Source organism: Pipistrellus kuhlii, unplaced genomic scaffold, assembly GCF_014108245.1.
Source record: "Pipistrellus kuhlii isolate mPipKuh1 unplaced genomic scaffold, mPipKuh1.p scaffold_m20_p_3, whole genome shotgun sequence".
In the NCBI taxonomy this organism is placed as follows: domain Eukaryota; kingdom Metazoa; phylum Chordata; class Mammalia; order Chiroptera; family Vespertilionidae; genus Pipistrellus; species Pipistrellus kuhlii.
The window spans coordinates 107,909,272-107,929,877 of NW_023425529.1; the positions used below are offsets into that span (position 1 = coordinate 107,909,272).

General features: G+C 39.0%; 1 protein-coding gene across 6 annotated transcripts; it reads right to left on the reverse strand.

Moving 5' to 3' along the window:
- Positions 1-135: 135 nt before the first annotated feature.
- On the reverse strand, positions 136-17,628 carry TRIM13 (tripartite motif containing 13). Of its 6 annotated transcripts, XM_036459224.2 has the most exons (4): positions 13,227-13,247; positions 13,038-13,112; positions 2,636-2,841; positions 136-1,700 (listed from the first exon to the last, which is right to left on the reverse strand). In XM_036459224.2, the coding sequence occupies exon 4, from the start codon at positions 1,692-1,694 to the stop codon at positions 480-482; it is 1,215 nt and encodes a 404-aa protein (XP_036315117.1). In that variant the 5' UTR covers positions 1,695-1,700; positions 2,636-2,841; positions 13,038-13,112; positions 13,227-13,247; the 3' UTR covers positions 136-479. The 6 variants fall into 6 exon arrangements, with proteins under 6 accessions (XP_036315117.1, XP_045444600.1, XP_036315113.1 ...); XM_045588644.1 differs by lacking the exons at positions 2,636-2,841; positions 13,227-13,247 and adding an exon at positions 17,550-17,628; XM_036459220.2 differs by lacking the exons at positions 2,636-2,841; positions 13,227-13,247 and adding an exon at positions 13,657-13,753.
- Positions 17,629-20,606: the final 2,978 nt, after the last annotated feature.

Below are 20,606 nucleotides of genomic sequence, written 5' to 3' on the forward strand. Positions count from 1 at the left end.
AAATGTACACACATCACTAGAAAATGCCACATTTTATTTGCACTTTATATGATTTACACTTTAGCAAAAAAAGTCTACCCTTGGCAGAAAAATCTGGAAATCCAATCCACCTGTTTCTTTCCTTAAAAAAAAAAGTTGCTTTACAAGAGTAGTCTTTATTAGGTACAATCACTATTACATTACCTCATCAATATAGTATTACACCATGTGCTCTTTCACCTCTCCTTTTTACATAGCATAAACACAATATTGGGAAGTAATGATACTTATTTCAAAAGCACTCTAAAAAGGAAGGAGGGTTCAGGACTGTACAATTAAATTTCACTTTTATCTTTATGCTACCTAATTTGAAAGGCATATTTAAGTTATTACTTTTGAAGGAAAGTATCTGACTGGATCTTTGACCAAATCTGAACTACCACTTTGTTCTCTTACAAATGTCTAACAAAAAACAGAGTACTATGCACTTAAAACAGATTTTATAATAGTTTATATTTGCACATAAATTCTGCCACATTATTCAGCACCACCAAAGTAAAATTCTTGAATCTTTCACTGAAAATGAAAAACCCATCTGTCACCTGTTCCCAGTAAAAAACTGATTGTTCTATAAAATCAGGCGACTTAGTCAGATAGGAACTGAAATGTGAAAGATGGTCTTTCCAGGTTGAGAACTCATCAAATAAAGGCCATTCTAGGAAAACACTGAAGAAAATGAAAAGGCCAAGCAGAATGACTACTACAAACTTATAAAAGCTCCAGGGAATCTTGCCAATGAGTATGCCAGTGTCTTGAGGCAAAGAAAGTTTATCCACATCTGCTAGTTTTATGTCTTCCCACTGACTGGTATCAAAGTTCTTCATTAAAGGGCTTGTGGGCAAATTAGAGGGAGGTAAAGGAGTTTCCTTGATTACTTTTATTTTTTCTCTGAATTCCTGCATCTGTTGCAAAAATATGATTGGTTCTGACACATCTTTGAAGGCCTCAGCGATGTTAAAGGCCATTCGTTGTTCCTGTAAGATGGTGTTGAGTTTGTTAATCTCTGGGTCATAGGCTTGCATAACTGCAAGTTTCATGGTCTCAAAGTCAGACAGGATTTCATTCTTCTTTTGATCTAATGTGTGTTGTAACTTCTCAAAAAACTCCTTCACTTTATCTGAATCTTTAGTCAGTAACTGTAGAGATTTCCTTTTGTTAGTTTCCAAGGTATCCAAACGAGAAAGAGCATCTCCCCGGCGCCAGGTCTGAAAGCTCTGGAAGAGGGACTCGAAGGCGCCCCTTTCCTGAGCGTAGGCATCTTCAATAGAGCAGAAGACATGTTTGGTGTGGTCCCCACGTGTAGCACAGATCCCACAAATCAGCTGCATGTCAGTCAGGCAGAAAATGTTGAGAGGCTGCCCCAAGTGTCCTTTGCACACTGGCATTTTTGGAGAGATCTTGATCTTGTTATACTTCTCCACAATACCCTTCAGGGAGTAATTAACCTGCAGGCTACTGACTCCGGAGGCTGAAGTTTCCTTGCGGCATGTGGGGCACTTGAATGGAGATGACCTCCACAATGAGTTCCGCCCAGTCCCCTCTAAGATCCCTTCTAAGCATTTTTTGCAGAAGTTGTGAGAGCAAGGCAAAACTCGAGGATCATCAAACAGACTGCAGCAGATTGGGCACGTAAGATCTTCTTCAAGCAGCTCCATCACATCCTACCATAGAGAAATAAACATTTTTTTATTCCAGTAATCCCCTCCACTTGCACTATGTAATAATTAGAAGAAACTATATTCATATATATTAAAAATAACCTTTCACTGAAATAGCAGGGCAAAGGAAATAAGAAATCTGGGAAGGGAATGCACACCAAAGCAGATTTAATCTGCTGGGACGAGAACACACTCCTTATTAGAAGGGCTCCCTGGACACAAGGCCTTTGTGTGGGCTTTCCAACAAGGCTTTGGCTGGGATAGGGTTAGGACTAGGACAACTGCAAGTTGAGCCAGCAGCACCCAAGTGATTGTTTTAAAACAGAGCTGACCACTGCTGTCAGAAACAAAGCTACTCAGTGTCTGAATAGAATGAGTTCTTTAGTCTGGGCCCACAATTATAAAAGGTGCTATTTAAAAGAAAGCAGCACAGAAATATAAAGCCAAGCATGTATTCTCCTACAGACTTATTTTTAAACAACATTTTTGCCCCGCCAGTGTGGCTCAGTGGTTGAGCATCGACCTATGAACCAGGAGGTCAAGGTTTGATTTCTGGTCAGGACACATGCCCAGGCTGTGGGCTCGATCCCCAGGAGGGGGTTGTACTGGAGGCAGCCAATCAATGATTATCTCATCGTTGATGTTTTTACCTCTCCCCCTCCCTTCCTCTCTAAAAAATGGCATATTTCCTATTTCAAAGACAAAATTACAATTATTAAAATGATAGGTAAAGACATAAAATGAGAGTTGCAATTCATTCTTCCTTAGAGAATTAAATGCATTTTTAAAATAGCAGAGCAGTAATCAAAGCCATCTTTTACTATCTAGAGCACCAGTTTTCAAAATGTGGTGGACAGAAACCTGGGTATCACTAAGATTCTTTCAGGGCATCGTTAGGTCAATACTATTTTCATAATAATACTGAGATGTTACTTGCTTTTTGGCACCGTGTTAACCACTGTACTGTAAAAGCAATGGTGAGGCTGCTGGAAACTTAGCAGGAATCAAGGCAATATATAGTACCGAACTGTACATTGAGTCTGTCTTCCTCTCACCACCACATCAAAATGGGGGTATAGCCAGTTTCATTTAAGAATGTTCTTGATGAAGCAATAACAAGTATTCATTTTATTTAATCTTGATCCTTGTATGATAAAATAGGAAGTAAACACACAGCATTTCTGCCACATACCAGCAGATAATCGCCTGGAGGAAAACAGCTCATGTGACTGAGTTGCAAGCTGAAATGAACCAACTGTTTTTGTCATGAAACACCATTGTTATTTGAAAGAACAAGTAATAAAACTATAGCCATTTCAATTTAGTTATCTGGCAGATATCTTCTTGAAAATGAATAAAATGAGCTTATCACTTCAAGGGAAAAAACAGTATTTCTTCCCAATGATAAAAGTTTAGTTTTTTGGTGAAAACTAAACCTTTGGAAAACATTGTCCTTTAAAAGCTTGGTAACTTCCCATTAATTAAAGACGTTTAGTGAGAAAAATGGTGATAATAACTATGGGAGTTTTTTTAGTGGGAAGATTACTATATGATAAAATATGTTAAGATTTGCACAATACAGTGAACAAGTTCAATCACCAATGCATGTTATAAATTACACATGGGTAAAAAAAACAAATATGTTAAAAAATATATGATTTCAGATTCCATACTGCAACTTAACCTTTAAGAAACTACTGTTTGTTGATTTATGGTACAGTACCAAATATCCCCAATTATCAGAAAAGGCTATTAAAATATTCTTCCCCTCACCATCTACATATGCAAGGTCAGATTTTATTTTCTTTGTTTATTTCAGGAAAAAAACAAAACAAAAAAAAACTTACTACAGCAGAGGCAGATAAAAGACTCCAGATGTTTTCTATTAAACAAGTGGTTCAATGGTTAAAGCATAGGCCTGCACACCCGAGGGTCAAGGTTCGATTCCCAGACAAAGGCACATATACTGGGTTGCAGGTTCCAGGTTCAAACCCTCCTTCCTGCTTGGAGCCTGTGGGAGGCAACCAATTGATGTGTCTCTTACATTATTGTTTCTCTCTCTCCCTTCTCTCCCTTCTTCCTCTTCCCCTTCCCCTTCCATCCACTTTCTAAAAATCAATAGAAAAAATATCCTTACTCTGGTAAGGAATAAAAAAATAATAAACAGTAATTCATAAAAGAGACCTTCTTCTCCCAAATGCCACTCTTCTCACAAATGTCTCGAAAAAGTTGTTTTTCACAAATCATTTGTTAACATGTAATAGATTTATCTTGTTATTTGAATTTTGTATCTTAAATTTTTTCATTTATAGTACAATAAATATCTTCTGTACTGTATATATGTAAACAAAAGCTCAATGCAAAGCTTATTTTTATATGAATGTTTTAAAACTTCTATCCTAAAATTTTTAAATAGAGCTATAAATGTCCTCTTTCAGTTATAGTTAGGGATACACACACACACACACACACACACACACACACACACACACAGTGTTACCACCAAAGTAATAAAAAACAGGGTCTAACATTCAGAAGGCCATCTTATAATAAAAATATAAGTAAATAATTTTTAACAGTAATTTTAAGAGTCACAATTAGAGTTACAATCCAGAAGATAAATAGTATTTAAAAGATAAGCTGAGCTTGCAGGGCTACGGTAATCAGTTTATGGTTTTATGTTAAGTTATGAAAGACATACTAATATACTAGTATGTAGAACTAAAGCAAAGATTATTCTGTCAAATTTAGTGTCTTATGGCAAATGTGTGATGAGCTGATTTTTCGGAAACTCTTGTGAGACAAATCATACCACCTTTGAAAAGCATTGGGAAGAGAATAGCCATGAAGACTGTTGTGCTAGCTATAAAACACTGACTCTAGTCAGGAGGGAAAACTTGAATATCCTCCGATCCTAGTCCTGGTTCCTCACTTTATCACTTCTATTATCTTTCACCTATGAATTCTATGCTAAGGCTAGATTTTGGAGTAGGCAGTAAAAATAGGAAATTAGCAGGTTTTACTTATCCTTGCAAGGTTAATATTTCCAGTGGATCCTACCAAGCATATTAAATAATAAGGAAGGAAGGAAGGAAGGAAGGAAGGAAGGAAGGAAGGAAGGAAGGAAGGAAGGAAGGAAGGAAGGAAGGAAGGAAGGAAGGAAGGAAGGAAAAGGATGCATGGTTGGGATGAGGAGGAGAAAAAAAGCAATCATGGCAAAGAGAAACTTTGAAGAAAACGGAGGATAATGCAATAGGAGCCAAAAAAAATTTTAAGGCAATTAAGTATGATGAAAGTAAAAAAGGAAAATGACACACAGAGGAAAATTTAGAAATAACAAACAGTCATCTCAAAGCCATAATCAACTTACAACTCTTAAAATGAACCAGAGTTTGAAAAAAAAATTACTCTTTGCAAAGTCCCTTTTTTATAAATCGCATCAAAATTATGATAGACCCTATTATTCCATTTTAAATAATACAGCATGCAAATTTTAGTTTATAATTTAAAGATTCTTATTTTTGTTCACTTTAAATACTTTTACTTTCTCATCACTTAGTTTTATACTCAAAATTTTCTCTATGACAAAACTATGTGACCACTTCCATAGCTGACTTTTAGAGGAAACTGAGACATAATATTCTAATCCAAGAAACCATGGCAAGTTTACTGCCAGGAAAGTTTTAAATAAAATCCTGTCCGGTGTGGTTATTGGTTGGTGCGTGGTGCCATACATCAAAGGGTATGTGAGGGAGGCAGCCAATGGATGCTTCTCTCCCTCTCCCTCTCCCAACTTCCCTTCCGCCCTTCCTCTCTGAGTAAAAACTAAGTTTTAAATGAAAATGCACAGTGTGATTTTAGTCCCACTACCTGAAGAGTATGCTTTACAGTAAAGGAATTTATAGAATTTTCTTAAATTTAGAATTTTCTAACACATAAAATCTGAAGAAATCAATAAAGCTTACCCCTTTGAAAACACTAAAGTACATAGCTCCTCTTTTGGGGGCTAATTTTCCTAATAGAGAAGATAAGCTCTACTAACATCAAGAAAGTATGTAAACAAAATTATTGTTCAGTCATAAATTTTGACTTAACCAATGTCAAATTAAGTGTATAAAGGCAACCAAGTTTCCCAAGACTCATTTCTTTTTTTTACTATGTTTCTGGATATCAAAAGGTCTCAACTTTGAAGCAACAAAATCTGTTCTCCTAACAATTAAATATTTACCAAGTTTTGTTATTTTTTTAAATCCTCACCCAAGGACATGCTTATTGACTTTTAGAAAGAGGAAGGGAGAGAGGAAGAGAGGGAGGGAGAAACATTAATCCCATAGCCAAATGCACCCCAACCAAAATATGTGCCTTGACTGGGAATTGAACCTGCAATCTTTTAGTGTACAGGACCAATCAACTGAGCCACACTGATCAGGGCAAAAATTTCCCAAGTTTTTTAGCAACAACAAAAGTAAATGAATATATACCTTGTTGTCTACTACCTCTTTGTCTTTCAACTATGTTTTTCTGATATATTTATAGTTTAAATATCGATATACTTTTTCATTTATGTAAGTAAAATTCACTCTTTTACAAATACATAGTTGTATAACAGAACCACAGATTTAGTTTTAAGTAAATTTTCAAGGTATCTCCACTAAAGGAAAACTACATTAACAATTCTACCAGAAATGGTTATATAGATATAGCTTCAACAGTCTCTATTAAATATAAAACAAAATATTAAAAATGGAAAAGCTAATACAAAGGAATGGAGCCATAAAATAGATATTAAAGCTAATCTGTGTGTGTTAAGACTTCTCCCTCTTACAAGTCCTTTGTTTTTAAAAATCAACCCAAAATCATTATAATGCAAAAGGTGTTCATTTATTCATTAAGCAAAAGTTAATTTTAATAAAAACCTATTTATTAAAAGAAACATTCCTATAAAACTTTCAAATTTCATTGGTTGATAGCAATATAAAGTTGTTCAAATATTACCCATGATTTCTTCCTAAATCCCATTAAGAACAAAAAGAAAAACCAATATATTATACTTCATATCTTACATATTTAAACCAAATTTCCACTCTCCCTCATACCTTTTTTTAAATATATTTTATTGATTTTCTTACAGAAAGGAAGAACGTTTGAAACATTGATGAGAGAGGAACATCGACCAGCTGCCTCCTGCAGGACCAAAGTACATGCCCTTGACCGGAATTGAACCTGGGACTCTTGAGTCTGCAGGCCGACACTCTATCCACTGATCCAAACCAGTTAGGGCTTTCCACTCCCTTTTGAGGCATCTTTGAACTCAGGAATTTCAAAGCAGTATCCAAATACCTAACAAGTAACTAGATAACAAATACTGAAATTGAGTTCACAGACAAAGCTAAATATGAGAAGCTCTACTACACTGAGATACCAATCTTCTCTTGGAACAATGCTTAGAATAAAAGGGATCACTTTTTTTTTTTAAATCACTTCCTCTAAGCACACTAATTAAGCTCATTTTCAAGTAGTATATTCTATTTTATATGAGAACCATTAATAATGCTTTCTTGAATCTTAATAAAGATCCAATAAGTAATTAAGGATATTTTTTCTGAATATTTGAAAATTTTCACAATTAAAAAGTTGGCAGAGCCCTGGCTGGTGTGGCACAGTTGGTTGGAGTGTTGTCCTATTGCACCAAAAGGTGGCCTGTTCAATACCCAGTCAGGGCACAAAACCAGATTGCAGGTTTGATCCCTGGTGGGGGAGCAGGCAGAAGGCAACCAATCAATGTTTCTCCCTTTCTCTAAAAAATCCACAAAGTAGCCTGGCCAGTATGGTTCGGTGGCTAAATGTGGACCTATGAACCAGGTCTCAGTTCGATTCCCAGTCAGGGAACATGCCCGGGGTTGCAGGCTTGATCCCCAATAGAGATCATGCAGGAGGCAGCTGATTGATGTTTCTCTCTCTCTACCTTTCTCTTCCTTTCTGAAATTGATGAAAATTTATTTAAAATAAATAAGTAAATAAGTATCAATAAAGTAAAATGAAAAGGAAAAAGTTGGCAAAAAAAAACAAAACTAAAGAGGACAGCCAATTATAAGAAAACCATACTGAGCTAAAAAAGCAAAACATCAGAAATATTAAATATGCTAAGCGTTACAAAGGCTTAATCTGGAATAGTATATTCAAATTAAAAAATATATTATTCAGAATCTCTGAATACAGGTCTGTGAGGAGACTGACATACTATATTTGTCTGGCTCTTAATCTGTGACCTTTGACAAAACATTTACACATACTAGATTCTTTCCTCATTGTACAACTGTTTTGAAAAGTAATTAATATGTGAAAATTATTTACAAAGCTTTTAAGTACTTTATGTCAGTGTGTTATTACACTTCATTCTGGCTTTTACAGACCATTTCATAACTTACTTAATCAAAACAGGACAAAGTAAGATTAAGATTTCCAATATCTCAAAAAAAATATTAAAATTAAGATATTGCATATTTCTATGTCTAAAAATAGTTTATCTACCCTAGCCAGGTGGCTGAGATGATTGGAGCATCATCCCATACACCACAAAGGCTGTGGGCTCGATCCCTAGTTGGGGCACATTCAATGTTTCTATTTCTCGGGGGGGGGGAAAAAATCAATAATCCTTGGGTAAGGATTAAAAAAATAATAAATAAAATAGCTTATGTAACTGTTATGTAGCTCTTGCAAACACAATACAAAAGTTAACTATGAATCCATATAGACTAATTAGAAATTTCCCTCCAGGTATTTCTAATCAGATTCCTAGTAAACAAGGCAAAATAAAGCTAGTACAGAAGGTCCACCAGCTTGGAAGGCCCACCTACTCAGAAAGTTCAGTTTTCAGACTAAGATGATATTCTCAAAAACTAGTTATTACCGAACTAGTTCAGACTACTCAGAAAAACTGGAGGTGTTTTTTCCCCTCTCTTTTCTTCATTCTCTTGTATGTAACACTATTTCACCTTGGTTCTTTCCTTTGTTTATTCTTCTTTTAACTCATCTTCTTCATACTTGTTTCAATGAGTAAAATCTCCAATTTCCTCATATTCTTTTATTTCCCACCCTTTTCATCTTTCTTCCCTGTTTTACTTTTCCCTGTGACATTTGATAATTATCCAAGATATTATTCTAAGACCCGATACACAAAATTCATGCATGGGGGGAGAGGTGTCCCTCTGACCGGCCGGTTCCCTCTTGTAATCCGGGACCCCTGGGGGATGTCAGACTGCTGGTTTAGGCCTGAGTGGACCTAAATCAGCAGTCAGACATCCCTCTCGTAACCCAGGACCCCTCGCTCCTAACCGCCCACCTGCTTGCTCCTTACTGCTTGGCTCAGAGCTCCTTAGTGCTGTTGTGGAGGCAGGAGAGGCTTCTGCCACTGCCACTGCCACTGCCACTGCGCTTGCCAGCCCTGAGCCTGGCTTCTGGCTGAGCAGCGCTCCTGCTATGGGAGCACACTGACCACCAGGGGGCATTTCCTGCATTGAGCATCTGCCTCCTGGTAGTCAGCGCACATCAACTTGACCAGTCATTCTGGTCGATCCACCATAATGGTTGCTGGGCTTTTATATAGATAGATAATCCTGTAAATCTCCAGTATTAAATCAGTAGGATTTTAAGATACCCAATAGATATCATTATCCCATTTATGTACAATTACTGAAAAATCTGTATGGACTCCAAATGGTGTTGAATCCCATTCTCCTCCACTGAGATGAAATCAATTTGAATAAACTATGTGTATGAATTGCAGAGAAATATAAATACAGACTAAATTATTCTCCTATTCTGGTACCAACCAGACCCAGTTATTTATCTTTTCCTGTTAATAGTTCAAATCAAGTTAATTTAAGTTCCAACTACTGACTTCTGCAGAAGTTGTAAGAACCAGAAATGTCTGGTTTTTCTCCCAGAAGAACAGGTTTATATGAAGGTGGCAAGTTATTATCCATAAAGCAAATTGTCTTCTTTACAACCATAAACTTGGCAATCATTGATTTAAATTATTATCCCAACAGGTTGGTACATATTAAAATATTCTATCATTTAACTCTGTATTTGAGGTTAATTCCAGTTTTCAGAAAGTGCTGCCAAAGTCTAGCATTCAATAGACAACTATTGATAGCTAGGTATATTAGATAAAATTATTCACTGCGCCAAGTGAAAATAGGCATTTCGTACATAACTGATAATTACCATCTACCAACTAAGAACTTATTTTTGAGATGACTATTGGAAATGTAATTGGTGTAAACAGTGTTCATTTGTTCAGTGTAGAATGATATACACATACTATTCTACAGAATATATCAAGTTGAAAGCTAATGGTGCTCAGCTTAAAGCAATTTTTAGGTTGGCTATATTATACATGTTAGCACTCCATGCTTATGCCACAGAAAATACAATAATTTATTTAAACTATCAGCCTTTCCTTAAAAATGTATACTATTTACATCTATAATGAGGTTAATTTAAAAGAGTTCATGTTGCCTGGCCAGTGTTGCTCAGAGGTTGAGCACTGAACCATAAACCAGGAGTCATGGTTTGATTCCCGGTCAGGGCACCTGCCCAGGTTGCAGGCTCAATCCCCTGTATGGGGCATCCAGACAGCAATCAGTCAATGATTCTTTCTCATCGTTGATATTTCTATCTTTCTCTCCCTCTCCCTTCTTCTCTCTGAAATCAATAAAAACATATCTTTAAATGGGGAGTGGAGGGAAAGAGTTCATGTTATGGGAATTTGTTTTATAGAAGGCTTAACTTGAATATAACTTTCTGAATGTCAAAGCTCACTTGTATTTGGTTAACTGTAGTAAGAGGTGGGCACAGCACTCTATTCTAGTGCTATTCTAGTAATCTAGGATCAGCCCAAAGTAATGACAATGGCAGTGTCTTTTATGAATAACAAAAATGGATAGTCCAAGGTTCTAATAACATTTATAAAGATTAAATATAAACCAAATGTCAATTCCTGCCCTAAATCCAGAAATATAGCACATATACAAAGATACTGTTACTCTAAAACAGGGTTGGGACCTTTATCTGCCAAGGATAATTTGGATATTTATAACATCATTCACAGGCCACACAGAATTACCAACTTAAAAATTAGCCTGTTATATTTGGTCAAACATTTAATTAACTCCCCTGTAATACCTTGGCAGGGGCACACCAAATGATTTCGTGGGCCATGGGCAGGCCATTCCACAGCCCTGCTCTAAAGTTGTGATTAATGCCTTATAAAAAAGACATAAAGTTGACACCATACTGAAGTTTGGGGAGTCTATCCATGCAATTAAAAAAATTCATAAATTAGCAAGAAATAACTGCTACTATTATTTTGGTACATTTCTTCTAATATTATTTTGGCATATTTCTTCCTATTTGTGTGTTTGTATACATACACATATTAACAATTTTGTAGCCACTTTTTTCTCTTATTTTACCATATGCATTTCTCCCATCACTATATATCCTTCTAAAACATGCAAGTATATCTTATAAGATCTTATTGATTACTTTTCTGGTATTACAACATTTAAATGAACATCTTGTAGAAAAGTCTTGGTACATAGCTCTGATTATTTCCTTAGATAATTCCTTTAAGTGTATTGTTGGGTGGCTCAAAGATTAGGATCATTTTTAAGGCTCTTGAAAAGACTGCCAAGATTCCCTCTAGAAAGGGTACACTACTTTATGAACTCTCACCAGAGATGAGAGTGCCCCACCTCTCCATACAGTTCCTAACCGTACAACAGAGCCATACTTTTATAGAGCTTAATAAAAAAAAACAAGGCATACTTTACCGAATCTATCCAAGTTTAAAATATAAAACAGTTTTAAGGCAGTATAATATTAGTATGTGTCAGTGTATTACCGATACATATATGAAATATAAAAGTTATGAGAAAGGAATAAAATATAAGTACTGAGCTTAAAAACACTTTAGAGATCATCTAAGCACCTAACCTTAAAAGTGAGAAAAGAAATACCTCCTTTCCCCCCATCCGCAGGAGATTTCTCAATCACACTCAGCAAGCTGGCACAGGATCTCTAAGTTTTCCCATTCTTACATCTTAGCACTATCCAAGAAGTGGGTCAAGAATTTAGTACCCTCATTAATAACATGGAGAAGTTTAATCATGAGCTCTCTAAATTCCTTATAAAATTTTATGACTTTTTACAATTTAGATTGGAACAGGTTCCCCTGCATAGGGGTAAGAACATGAACCTGCTTCTAAATACCTGTTTATCAGAGGTGAGAACCATCTGGCCGGAGAGCCATATAAGGCCAGAAAAATCATTTGGTCTGGTCCTGCCAAGGCATTAGGGGAGGATTAATTAAATGTTTGACCGAATATAACAAACAAATTTTCAACTGATAATTTTGTATGGCCCACAAATGATGTTATAAATATCCAAATGGCCCTTGGCAGAAAACAGCTTCTTCACCTCTGGTTTAACTATTAGTTTTACCCTTCACAGAGTAAGGATTTTTATAGTACCTTCATAATGTTCTTGGAAAGATTAAGTGACAATCTTGTCAACTGCTAAACTATGTAAATATAGAGGTTTAACTACATACGCTTACAAACATTGTAAACATATTTAAAGCATTATGTTCCAGCATAAGTGTATTAACCAAGAATGTTCCTAAAATAGAGATGTACTTGAAATGTAATTTCAAGGGAGAGCATAGAAAGTATTACAAAGGATAACAGCTACAAAGCAATATCCTGGAAATGGGCATATCTGAATAAAAGCTGTAGCAGAAGTAAGGCGAGGTAACCACCCTATCATTATGTAGAAAATGAAGACTTAGCAGGGAGGTTTACAGGGAAAGATGGAAAGCCTAAAGAAATGTATCTTCTTTTTGTGCAAGATAAGTATAACCTGTTAACCAACAGCTATATCAAATTCTACCAAAGGGAGTGCCTATGTAAATGAAATTCTGCTTTTAAAATATCTATTATATAGTTAGAAAATTCAAGCCCTGTTGTACAAAATCTAGCAGCATGGCATAGAAGGGGGGAAAAAAAAACATAAAAAAGCAAAATGCTGCTGAAGCCTCCCTTTTCTACTGCAATGTAATCCTTTAGATTATAATACATATCAGGTAACTGCACATAAAGAATTCCCAAATCTGGGATTTTTTTTCTTTTTTTAGTTTTAACAAAATATTTAAAGACAAAAGTCACCCATGCGGGTACATATTATGCAATTTTAAAAGGTTCTGGGCCTAAAGAAAATCGGCGTTTTTGTTTTTTGTGGTTTTTTTTTAATGTAAGGAAATGTGTTGTAGTTTACCTCTGTCCCTGCAAGCAGGTGTATTCTTCTGTGTTACTACTCTCCCAGGTTGTGACTGACAATCAAAGGAGGCTACTGCAAAGAAAGAACAAAGAACAGGGTGTTAGGCATTAATTCGCACAGGATTCTTGGTCTTAACCATCAGTTTTTTTCAATTGTCTCCCACAAACAAAACCAGTCTGCTAAGACCTGGTGAAAGCCAGGAGCATGGGGGGAGGCTGGAGATTTCTGTACTAAGAAGCTTCTCGGTTATGGTTCACGGCCCCTTCTCTTTTCCAGGCGACAGCGAGGTGCTGGCAGCGGGGCTAGCGGGCCTGGAGGAGACCCACCGCCCCGGCCCCTCACCGCCCGCCGCTCCTCCGCACCCGGGCGGCGCCCCGCCGGTTCCCGCCGCGCGGCCGGACTGGGCCCCCCAGTTCTCCGCCAGCCCCCCGCCGCGCCGGAAGGAGCCCCACCCAGGCGGCAGCTCCGGGACCACCGTCCCCGAGAGGAGCCCGGGCTGACGCTTAGCGAGGACTCCGGGGACCGAGGGCCCTGCGTGGGCCGCGCGGACGCCCGTCTCCGGCAGCAAAATGGACTCGTGGGGCCGATCGGCCCGCCCGCCGCCCTCCCCCGGCACCTCGGTCCGCCTCCCGGGTCGGGATTCGCCTTTGTTCCGCCTCCCGGGTCCGGCCTTTCCCAGGGACTGGAGCGGGTGAGAGGCGGCAGGAGTCCTTCCGGCGCCTCCAACCGCCTCCGCCGGGTGCTCCCGGGAGAGGGAGGGTCCCGAGCCGCGGCTCCTCCGGGGGCGCGCGGGAGCGCCGGGCCTGCAGCGGGCGGGCCGGGGCGGGGCGCGCGGCGGGAACGGCCGGCGGGGCGGGCGGAGAGGGCCCCGCCCAGAGCGCGCGGGCGCGGGCGCGGGTGCTGTCCCTGGGGAGCAGCCAGGAAGCCGGCGTGCAGCAAGATGGTTGGGTTTGGATTGTTGTACTTTTTTTTTTGTTCGTTGCATTTTAAGGAACAGAAAAAAAAGCCCAACCCTTCACACCACTTCATTTGCATCTCTCAAGACCAGAAGCCGGGCCTGCGGGGTGGAAGACAGCTGGGCCGACCCCCCACACACACACACACCCCACAACCGGGGGAGGGGAGCGGGGGTTTGGGTGGGACAGGCACTCCTGTTGGGACCAAAGCCAGGGCTCTGGTCAAGGTTCCAGCCGGAGCACAACCAAAGTGAAGTGAACTGTTGGTTCTCCCCCCGCCCCCCCCCTCCCCAAACCTTGCACCTGTAGCTTTTCAGGCTTTAAGCTGAACACTAAGTGGCCCAATTGAATTTAAGATTTTCATTCAGGAAAAACACCACTGCTCTTTCCTTCAGAGAGAAGGAAGAACTTAAAAGTAGTTTTAATTTAATGAGTCATTAACGGCTTTTCAGTCTAACCTAACTCACTGTTCTGATGTGCAGCTCTCTGTATAAGGACCTTATCCTCCTATATAATAAAAGCCTAATATGCTAAGTGTCTAGTCACCATTCAACCATTCAAAGAGCAATATGTTAATGGTATGCTAAGGCCATTCAACTGTTCGCTGTAACATGCACTGACCACCAGGGGGCAGACACTTCAACCAGTAGGTTAGCTTGCTGCTGGGGCTGTCCAGACACGCCCTGTACTAAGAAGCCTCCCAGGGTCCCTTCCCAGCTGGCCAACCTCCCATGTCCCTCCCCAGCCCTGATTGTGCACTGGTGGGGTCCCTCGGCCTGGCCCTCTCACAATCCAGGACCCCTAGGGGGATGTCAGAGAGCCGGTTTCAGCCCGATCCCGCAGGCCAGGACAAGGGACCTAACCCCACTGGTGCACAAATTTGTGCACTGGGCCTTCCTCCCTCCCTCCCTCCCTCCCTCCCTCCCTTCCTCCCTCTCTCTCTCTCTCTCTCTCTCTCTCTCTCTCTCTCTCTCTCTCTTTCTATTGTATATATATATCAGTATGATATATATATATATATATATATATATATATATATATATATATATATATAATCAGTAAAGCCTAAGTGACCAGGTGATTAAACAACTGGAACGACAGGTCAACCAACACTATGATGCGCACTGACCATAGGGGGCAAACGCTCAATGCAGAGCTGCCCCTGGTGGTCAGTGCACTCCTACAGCCAACCTCCTGCAGCCCCGCCCCCTGCTGCCGGCCCGCCCCAATAGGCCATTATAGGGAGGCTGGCCAGCCAACCTGGGGCTCATCCCCCTGGACAGCCCCCAATAGACCTTGATCCCTGGGCAGGCCAAGGGACCTCACCCATGCACAAATTTGTGCACCTGGCCTCTAGTCTACTATAAACACATTAAGCACTTAACCAATGAGCAGTTATAAGAAGTATACAAAGATGAAGGAATGGATTCTCCAAATTTTATAATCTGGGGGAAGTGAGACAAGGACAAAAATCACAGAATATGCCCTGGGGTTGAGTTCACCCAAGTAGGGAAGTCTGGGCTTAGAATTTTGGGGAAAGATATTCAAGGCCTACCATACATAGAACTTGGGCTTCATGATTAATAAATGTTTTGCTCAAACCCCATACAAAGCACCTCCCTATTATTCTGAGATGTCCAGTTCCTCACCATGCCCAAGGTCCCTTAAATACAATTTTGTCTTTCTAGAACATTGCTATATTTATGTCATTTAGTCTTCATAAGAACACTGTGGGGTGGAAATTATCCTTTCTATAGATGAAGAAAGGGATGAAGGGAGTTCTCTGAAGTAAATAAGAAACAGAGCTAAAGTTAGGTTCCAGGTTTAGGTTCTTTCTATAACACAGTAACTCAGTGCCAATAAAAATTGCACCTCGGGGGGGGGGCAATGTTACAATAAAATATGTACACAGATAATAATTTAATTAAAAAAATATTCTGAAAAAAAATTGCACCTCAGTTTCCTATATTAGTATTATTTTTAAAGCCTGATTTATAGAAACATTTTAAATATCTCACTATTAAAATGATAAGAGAGAAATTTAGGTTATTAACACATAAATCACAATTTATCCTTAATGTAATTGTATAATACATATTTATATAGTTCTAATTGATAAAATTCTGCCAACCTAAATGTAAAATACTGGTTAAACATGCATAGAAACATCTAGATTGTGTGTTTTTTTAATTACTAAGAGAATATTATATATTTAAACTCTTAAGTATAGAAAAATAAGGAAATAAGACTGGCCTCTCTTTCCATGATCCTAAAAAAACATCAGTCAGGGAATCTCACATATAGTATAACTAGAAAAGAGAGTAACGGTGGGCGAGGTTAAAACATATGCACAGTTTACATCCTTCCTGGAAGAGCACATTGTAACTAGATCCTGTAAGAGATAACATTGAGGGGTTGTCAAAATTCTGTCACACTGGAATTTCCTTCTATTGACTGGTCTTCATATAAGTAAACTAACAACTAAAGATTGGATATAACGCATCAGCACAGTAATAAGACTATATAATAAGACTATGGATATAGTCTTATTTCTTTGTGTCATTTGTGATAAGTATATTTATAGGTAGAATTTCATATATACATAATCTTACTTGTTGCATTGTTTTATTCCATGCTGCTGTTTTTGTGCTGAGCCTTGACACAGATAAAAAATGCTTTCTTTCCACCTACCGAGACATGAGAGCAGGTGTTCCATAAAAATAAATAAATAAATAAATAAGGACAGTGCCAATTTGGTGTACACTGAAATATAAATTTTCAGAGTGGGGAACATCTAATAAGCAAGCCTGGAGTAATTTTGTGCAGGAGAGGGGTGCTGTTGAGCCTCCTCAGATACACTTGAATGTTTTACTTTTCTGTCCTTCCCAACAGCTGCCAAAGTCAGGAAGTGCAAGCCCCAACATTCCCCAAGGAGAACTTTTAACAATAAAAGGCACTAACATTGCAAGGTGTGAAAAGAGCAGAGGCTTCGGGACCAGTTCTGCATCCATAATCTACCTCTACCACTTACTTACTAGTTGTTCAAGTTACTTAGAAACTCAAAGCTTTAGTTTTCTGTAAAATGGGGACCATGATATATTTGATTATGGAAATAATATATAAAGCCACCAATATTGTGTCTGACACATAGGAGGTGCTTAATAAGTGGTTGCTACTGTTATATGAAAGAAGAAACCACAGGGTTTTATTACAGTTGCCTTGGATTTATAATGTTGAGGCTCCCATGATAGTCTTAAGCAGAGCTAAACTGCCTATGAAGTAGAGGAAGCGATCATCATAATTTTTGCTTTTCCACACCCAGCCCAGGATGACCTTTTAAAAGATATATATCCTCCCACTTCTATCTATACCTCCTTCCCTGTACCTAAGAAAAAGAGAGAGAAAGTGGAAAATGTCACACTTGATGAAAGGAAGACTGCAGTTTTTTAAAAAGCTCTAGCATTTCAGAGGAATTTAACATCCAAAATATTCCATTAAAAGGGGGAAAAATCTATCTGTAAAAATACATTTATCACAAAAGGAAGAAACTTACCTAAAACTTGAGAAATTAAAGGAATTAGTCCCTGGTTTGAAGAAATTCCAGATTCTATATATTTCAATTATAGAATTATCAGATATCTAGATTTATCAGATACCTACGAGAAATTGTACAAGTATTATGCAAGAAATACATTTCACATTTCTTTTCTTTTTTTTAAAAGTTATCTTTATTGTTGAGAGTATTACAGATGTTTTTCAATAAGAACCCAGTTGATTCTGATGTCAAAGCAAGTGGTAATAAATGCCTTGTCAAAAATGTGTTTTTCATATAATGTTTTTGTTGTTTATAATGCCATGTTGGTTGTAGCTAGAATGTGGCTGGACCTCCAGGAGCTTACACTGGATCTAAAGCAGCCCACACCCCTCCAGTCAGGCAAAGGATACAGACAATTCAGAAGATGCATGAAACTCATTATGCAGTATCAGCAGAGTTTAAGCATTTTGTAAAGGTTGTTGGCCTCCATGTTGTGAAATTCAATGAACTTCCTCCCCCCCCCAGTTCTCATTTACCTTGATCGCTTAGCAGCACTCACTGCCTCTTTAACAGGCCCTCTTTCCCCGGCCTTTAGTTATATCATGCTCTCTCCTGGCTTTTCTTTTCTTTCTTTTTTTTTTTTTTTTTCAACTCAGAAACATTGCTGGGGCATTCTCTTCTATCCAGCACTTAAATTCTGGAATTTTTTGAACACTCAGTTTCAGGACACTCACAGGACTTCGACTATCATTCAGTGACTCACACAATCTGACAACCTATATTTACATCATTTTTGAATGGTGAAAACTGTTGGAATTTAAATACCTTAGCAGAATTTAAATCCTTCTTCCTCTTTGCAGGTGTTTCAGTTAGCCCTTCAGTTGCCCACGGCTTATTCTCCCTCAAGTTTCAGGGTTCCTGCCCTCATAGTTTCTTCTCTCTGTAATGTACCCCCTCACCTGCCACCAAACCCCCTCCCCATCCTTACCCCCAACCACAGAACAACAGATACACCCCAGTGTAGCTTTCCACGATGTTCTAAGCCAAGGACAGTTCCATCTTAATCAGCTTTTTCCTATACTCTTCTTCTATTGCACACACTGCAGTTTGTTATTATATATTTACTAGAGGCCTCCTGCACAAAATCCGTGCACAGAGGGGGCTTCCTCAGCCCAGCTGCACCCTCTCCAATCTGGGGCCCCTTGGGGGATGTCTGACTGCCAGTGGAGGCCCAATCCCACAGGAATCTGGCCTAAACCGGCAGTCAGACATCTCTCTCACAATCTGGAATGACTAACCACTCACCTACCTGCCTGCCTAATCGTCCCTACCTTGCCCCTCTGTCTGTTGATCTGATCTTGCCCCCAACTGCCCTCCCCTGCTGGCCTGATCTCACTCCCAACTGCCCTCCCCTGCTGGCCTGATCATCCCTAACTGCCTCTGCCTCAGCCCCCACCACCATGGCTTTGTCCAGAAGGAAGTTGGATGTCTGAAAGATGGCTGATCGACCCAGTCTAATTAGCATATTACCCTTATATTAGTATAGATAGATTATATAGGACAGGGTTGCTTAAATGGGGAGGTGGGAGCCTTTTTCAGCAGGAGGAAATGGCTCTTGGCAGACAAAAACACATAATCTCTATATCTGGACTGATAGCCAGCCAGATATAATATTACCAAACTGGTCATTAAAAAATTGAATCACTTTCTTACACCTTATACCAAAAAGCTGTTGCCCTTAAAATCCCTCCTCAGCCCCCACTTTAGGTTCTGCCTTTGCAGTTCAAGATTTGATTCTGATTGGTCGGTTTCTATGCCAGTCAGCATCTCCAGGCCTATCTCCAGGCCTGATTATAGAAGCAGGGCTGATCAGCAGCCATCCCAGGCTGCTGGCAAGCAGACTGAACTGCTGACCTCTGGAAGAGAGAGAGAGGCTTGGCTGCTGGCGAGGCGGGGAGAGAGAAGCAGGGTCTGATCACCCAGCCCACTGCCATTGCTGATCAGCCCCGCCTCTCTCTCAGAGAAGTCAGCAGTGCAGCCCGCTCACCTGCTGTGCGTGCAGCCTGATGTTTGGTTGAGCCTCCAGTCATTGTGGATGTGATGACCCTGGCGCTCGCGCGCGCTCTCTCTCTCTCTCTCTCTCTCTATCATTATTTGAATAATGTTTGTCTCCCACTTAAATGTAAACTCTGTAAGAGCAGAAATTGTGTGTGTTTGTGAGCATCTGTGTGCCTATATTTTCTCAGTGCATTCCTAGACTTAACAGAGTGCTTATGATTTTTTTCATGAATATTTTGGGGTAGTAAGAGTTCTCTCTTTCAAAGATCATTGATGTATTTTAAATCTCCAAAAAGTAGCTGTTGAGATCAGCTGAAATGGCAATATAGTACGAATTTTATTCACTTAAAATAGGCACTTCAATATGTTTTATTTTATCAAGACATTTTCCTCATTAATTTGCAAAGTTTTTCCAGATTCCTCCTATAGTTTATACAAATGTGTCAGCAGTCTTCATTCATTCACAACATAACTTGTCTTTTAAAATGAGGTTAATCTCTTAAATAGTTCATCATAAAATTGTTATTAAAAAATGAGAACCTTCTTTCTAAGCATAAAAATTGAACAATATGCCACAAAAAACTTAATATGATCAAATAAGAATATAAAATTTGCATGTTAAAAACACAACACAGTTGATACTATGCAACTATTAAAAAGAAGGTAGAGTTGTATGTGTTAACAATGAGATATGTATAAGATATTGTGAGTTAAAAATCAGGTTAAAAACTATGTATACTATGATTCCAGTTTTGAAAAGAAATCTAATTGGTAGCATATGGATAGGAAAAAAATACTTGGAAGAATACACACCAAATTGTCAGTTTGAGGGGATAGAATTTGGAAATTTTTCAATATCTGTTTTATATTATTATATACTAGAGGCCTGGTGCATGGATTTGTGTACCCCCAGCACCTGCCTTGGGATCCCTTCACCTGCTGGCGAGGCCCTGGCACTGATCACATATTTTGGGAAACCCAGGTTTCTTCTCCAGAGAGGGCCCAGCTCATCCCACT